Genomic DNA, 4,736 nt, shown 5'->3' on the forward strand with positions numbered 1-4,736 from the left:
AGGTTTTTCATTTGAGAATTCAGAAGTACTTAAGTGGGCAATTTGCGAGAGCAGCAAGCCAGGGCGTTCAACCTCCAGGTCTTTGTTTTTATTTATTTTTTCAACTTTTTGAAACATAAATAAGTAAATAATTACATCTTTTTTACTTAATTGCTGTCACAGTGAACGGTGGGTATTGCATTCTACAGAACAATATGCGGAAAGCATAATTGCTCGGGCTGGACTTCAAAAGCCTTCAAATGCAGCATTAACAGAAATTGCTGAAGAACTATTTCAAGAATTTCAGAGAACTGGACTTGATATCTCTCTCCCATTCTTCAAGAAAGCTCATAGATGGTTTGTCTCCCGTTTTCCAGCTTGTTTAATAATGACTTGTTAAGTTATATTATGATAATTTATTTAGATGTTTATTTGCATGTGATGCAGGGGAAGTGCTTTTCCAGCAACAAGTGTATCAAAAAATGAAAAATGCATATGGGATGCACACAAGAAATTAGCTATTTGTGGTGACTTTTGTGTGAGCCCAAATGTTCAAGGTGCGATCCTAAGTGGATTTACTGCTGCTGCATCTATATTTTCTGAAACAGTAAGTCGTTTATAGCGATAGTCAATCGGTCAAACTTAATTATTATTGGTAACTGTCATCTTCTATCTGTTGAGTTGGAACTTACAAATTTGTATATTGTAATTCTTTTATGTAATAATGGCTGTTGTAATACACAACAGAAAACTTGTACTCTTTAGTGTCATATATCCATTATCTGGTTGGTAGACAATCAAATTGTTCACTACATTAAGAACATTTTAAAAAGATGTGACAATTTGATTTATTTACTTACATGAAGCAGTGGTAGATATAGTTTTTAAAATCACATTATTATAATTATATATAAGAAAAACAGGTGTCTTAGGGGAGGCGGGGCGGTCCGTGATGGATCCCCCGTCACGCGTTATACGATCACGCACACCGCCGCCGCATGTATTATCACGCGTGAAATTTTCAACAAGTGGAGAATATCACGCGTTGAAAGTTTGAAAAATTCGAACGTTAGCTTGTTTATGACCGTTGAATAACGGTAAACTCAATAAAAAAAAACCTTTAAACCCTTTATCTATTTATATCTCCATTTTAAACCATTTTACACACACCAATCTACATCTTTAAACCATTTTAAACCCATTTCACACAATCTACATCTTTCTCAAATGGAGTTCCCTACGGATTCGACGTTTCCGATGTCTAGCGATAGCGATACCGAGTCGTCTTCCGACAATGAGACGCTAAAATATTTTGTGTCGGTGTATAACGAACTTGATGCCGAGTCGTCCCGCCCAAAGAAGAAGATGGTAGACCGTGATCGTATACGTGCCAACGGAGTGTTAATGAACGTTAGAGATCGGTTTCGTTTACCCAAAGAATTATTTTTAAAGATTGTTGGAGACATCAAAGCAAGCGAGGAATGGTTTCAAGAACGTTACGATGCGAGGGGCAAACCAAGTTTCACGCCGATACAAAAATGCACGTCTGCCATTCGCCAACTAGCGACGGGTAACCCTCCCGATCAAAGAAGACGGACGTGCAATATCCCTAGATTGGGTGCCGGATCCTCCTACACAAGTTCAAGTTCCACAAAATATCCAACAAGAATTGCGTAATGAAGAAACTCACTTTCGGTTGAGATACGATTTAATCGAACTAGTAGGTTCTCTAGGTTTGGAGTTTCATGAGTCGGACGAGGAGTAGGTTGTTTTTTTTTTTTTTTAAATTGTAGTCTAAAATATTTCTAGTATGTTAAATTGAAGTAGTATGTTTTAATTTTAATGAAATTTATAATTTTAGTGTTTTATTGTTAATTTCTAACTTAAAATAAAAAATTAAAAAAATTGTGAGTGATGGAATTCTATCACTAGTAATGACTACCGCCACTACAATTCTATCACTAGTGATAGAATAGTGGGTGATGACATGACAGGAGTTGATTGGATATTGGGAGTGATAGAATTATATAACTAGTGACCACCCCCATTCCCCTTAGGAATAGTACCTAAAACACACTTCTATTTCTTTTTTATTTTTTCTTTAGCAAATTTACAAAAATGCCATTAACCTATGGTTTTTTATGTTTGTGTGTATTTAACCCTTCAACTTCTAGTATTGCCACTCACACCCCTCAGCTTTTTTTAAACTTTGTAAAATGTCATTTTGACCCCCCTCAAGTTTTACGTGCTTATTTTTTATGTATGTGTCAAATACAATACATTTTCATGCTTATTTTTATGTACGTTTTTTGTTGGTCTACGTTTTGTTCAGAAACGAGTCGGGTCAAATATAATACATGTTCACTAGGCGGTATAAATTCGAGTTACTTTACGTTTCGACTCTGTCGCAACGCGTAGTACCATTCTTTAATGTAAAAAACACTATTTTCTTACGTGCTTATTATTAACTACGTTTCGTTATAAATCCAAGTTCGTATATGTTTACGTTTTCGTGCTTATTTTCATGTGCACTTTTAGTTCTACGTTTTAACGTTAATTTTGTTCGAAAACGAGTCGGGTCAGATATGTGACTGTCACGGTATAAGTTCAAGTTAGTTTAAGTTTTGACGCTGCCGCAACGAGCAAGTCAAAATACTAGTTTAAAACATTGGTTATATAAGAAAATAATATGTTTACGGGCCAACCTGTTTTTATGCGGGCCAGTTAGCTATCCTGCCAGCTCATGGATCAAAAGCATCGGTGTGCATCGACAAGCTTCTGGCTGATGTATGTATATGTGCAGAAGCTGGTGTCTGGGCAGAAAATGTGAAGGACTGAAGGTAAACATGTGCAATGGCATGCAATGTGACAAGGTGGTGTTTCCACTACTTTCTGTTTTAACATATGAAGCTGTAAAACTTCATTTCATAAAGGATTTGTTGGTAAGGTTTTGCTTATAAAGCTAGTAGTATAAGAAACTAGAGGTTGCAAAATGTAATGTAATGTGTTGCGATATACGGGTCGAACACAACATGACACAACACATTTAACATGACTAGTGAAAATGAAGACAACATGTTTAACTAAACGTGTTGTTTTCTTAAACACTAAAATGGGCATGCTTAATAGGCGGGCTACATGACACGAAACAACACACTTAACACGATTAAAGGTAAGCGGTTCAATAACATAAATGATATGAAACAACTTGGTTAAATCAATTAAATACATTTGTCGTGTCAACCTATCTAACACGATAAGTTAATATGGTGCTATACATGTCATAAAGAAATGAAGAAGGTTGATCCCGATTTTAATAAAATACCAACCTACTATATGAAAACGTACTATTACTTTGTTGTTTGCAAATATGAAAACGTACTATTACGTAGTTGTTTGCAAACTAATTTCTGTTGTGGGAACTAGGGGTTTTTTATATAAGAAACGGAGTTTGCTTATCATATATTTTTGCAGTTACATTTATTACCTTTATTTTGTATAAGTTTGATTTATATCTGGTGTAAAATTCCTAGTATTTTTGCGTTTTCAACCAGAGACCTTCTAGAGTACCATTCGGCTTTAAGAGGTTCGGAAAGGAAGAAAGAGGCGGTGCAAGGCATCATTATTATAGCGTGTTGGTGCCTTTGGCGTGCTAGGAATAATGTTTTGTTCTCTGATTCGCTGGTCAAGATCGGAAACATCTTAAGCGAGGTTAAAGCCTTAGGTTTTTTATGGTTTTCTCATAGATCGAAGCATAAAGGTATTGAGTGGAAAGATTGTTGTTCTTTTGTAAATATGTAATCTCGTTGTAGCCTCGGTTGGGCCGGCCTATTTTGGGTCAGTTGCGTTTGTTAATGAAGTTTACTTTTCAAAAAAAAAATATCTATAAATAGAATATTTACATTTTATATATAGAGAGAGCAGGGGCGCAGCTTAGGCTACCCCCGAGGGGGCACCCGCCCCCCCCCCCCCTGAACTTATCGATGCGTAGTGTTATGAATAGTACTTTCGTATAGGTATATACGTTGCCGCCCCCTACGGTTTCGGAAAAATTGGGGGGGGGGTGTGGCTTCGGCAATGATATATAGGGTTAGGTTAACGTACAATATCCCTTATCGTACAATATGTACGCGCTTATCCCAGCCATCAGATCTTCATCCACATTGAAATCGCATGTTGGTTTTTTGTAACTATTTCGCATGTTGGTTTTTTGTAACTATTTCGCATGTTGGTTTTTTTAACATGCGATTTCATCAAAATTACCACATGCGAAATTGTTACAAAACCAACATGCGATTTCATCAAAATTATCACATGCGAAATTGTTACAAAAACCAACATGCGATTTCATCAAAATTATCACATGCGTTTTCATCCATGCTAATTTATAACATGCGATGTCACATCGTGTACGTAGCGTACGTTAAGGGATATTATATAGTACACTTTCTCTATATATATATATATATATATATTGGTACATTCTAGCTCTAGCTTCTTGCTAGTAGCATTTTTCTTCTCCTGGGTTTGTCTTAGCATAGGTTTTTTTTTTTTTTTTTTTTTTTTTTTTTTTTGCAACTTTTTAGACCGTATATTGTTGGGGTTTAAAATTCATGGACAACAGACGTGGAAGAGACATGGCAGGACCTCTGCAGACATGACATAGTGAGGAAGCTGAACTTTGTAGAATAGAGATGAGAGAGAAAAGTTGTGTGGTTCGTGAGGGCAATCTCTTGGTAGACTGATATGGATACGTC

The 4,736-nt window shown here is 36.1% G+C and overlaps 1 protein-coding gene across 1 annotated transcript; it reads left to right on the forward strand.

Annotated features, from left to right (window-relative positions):
- Nucleotides 1-4: 4 nt before the first annotated feature.
- On the forward strand, nt 5-749 carry LOC118489726 (renalase-like; the record flags this gene model as incomplete). The annotated part of the gene is made up of 3 exons (XM_035987259.1): nt 5-78; nt 163-336; nt 427-749. Coding segments are annotated over 3 exons (423 nt in total), but the record flags the coding sequence as incomplete, so codon positions are not given.
- Nucleotides 750-4,736: the final 3,987 nt, after the last annotated feature.

Source organism: Helianthus annuus, unplaced genomic scaffold (genome assembly GCF_002127325.2).
Source record: "Helianthus annuus cultivar XRQ/B unplaced genomic scaffold, HanXRQr2.0-SUNRISE HanXRQChr00c076, whole genome shotgun sequence".
Lineage (NCBI taxonomy): Eukaryota > Viridiplantae > Streptophyta > Magnoliopsida > Asterales > Asteraceae > Helianthus > Helianthus annuus.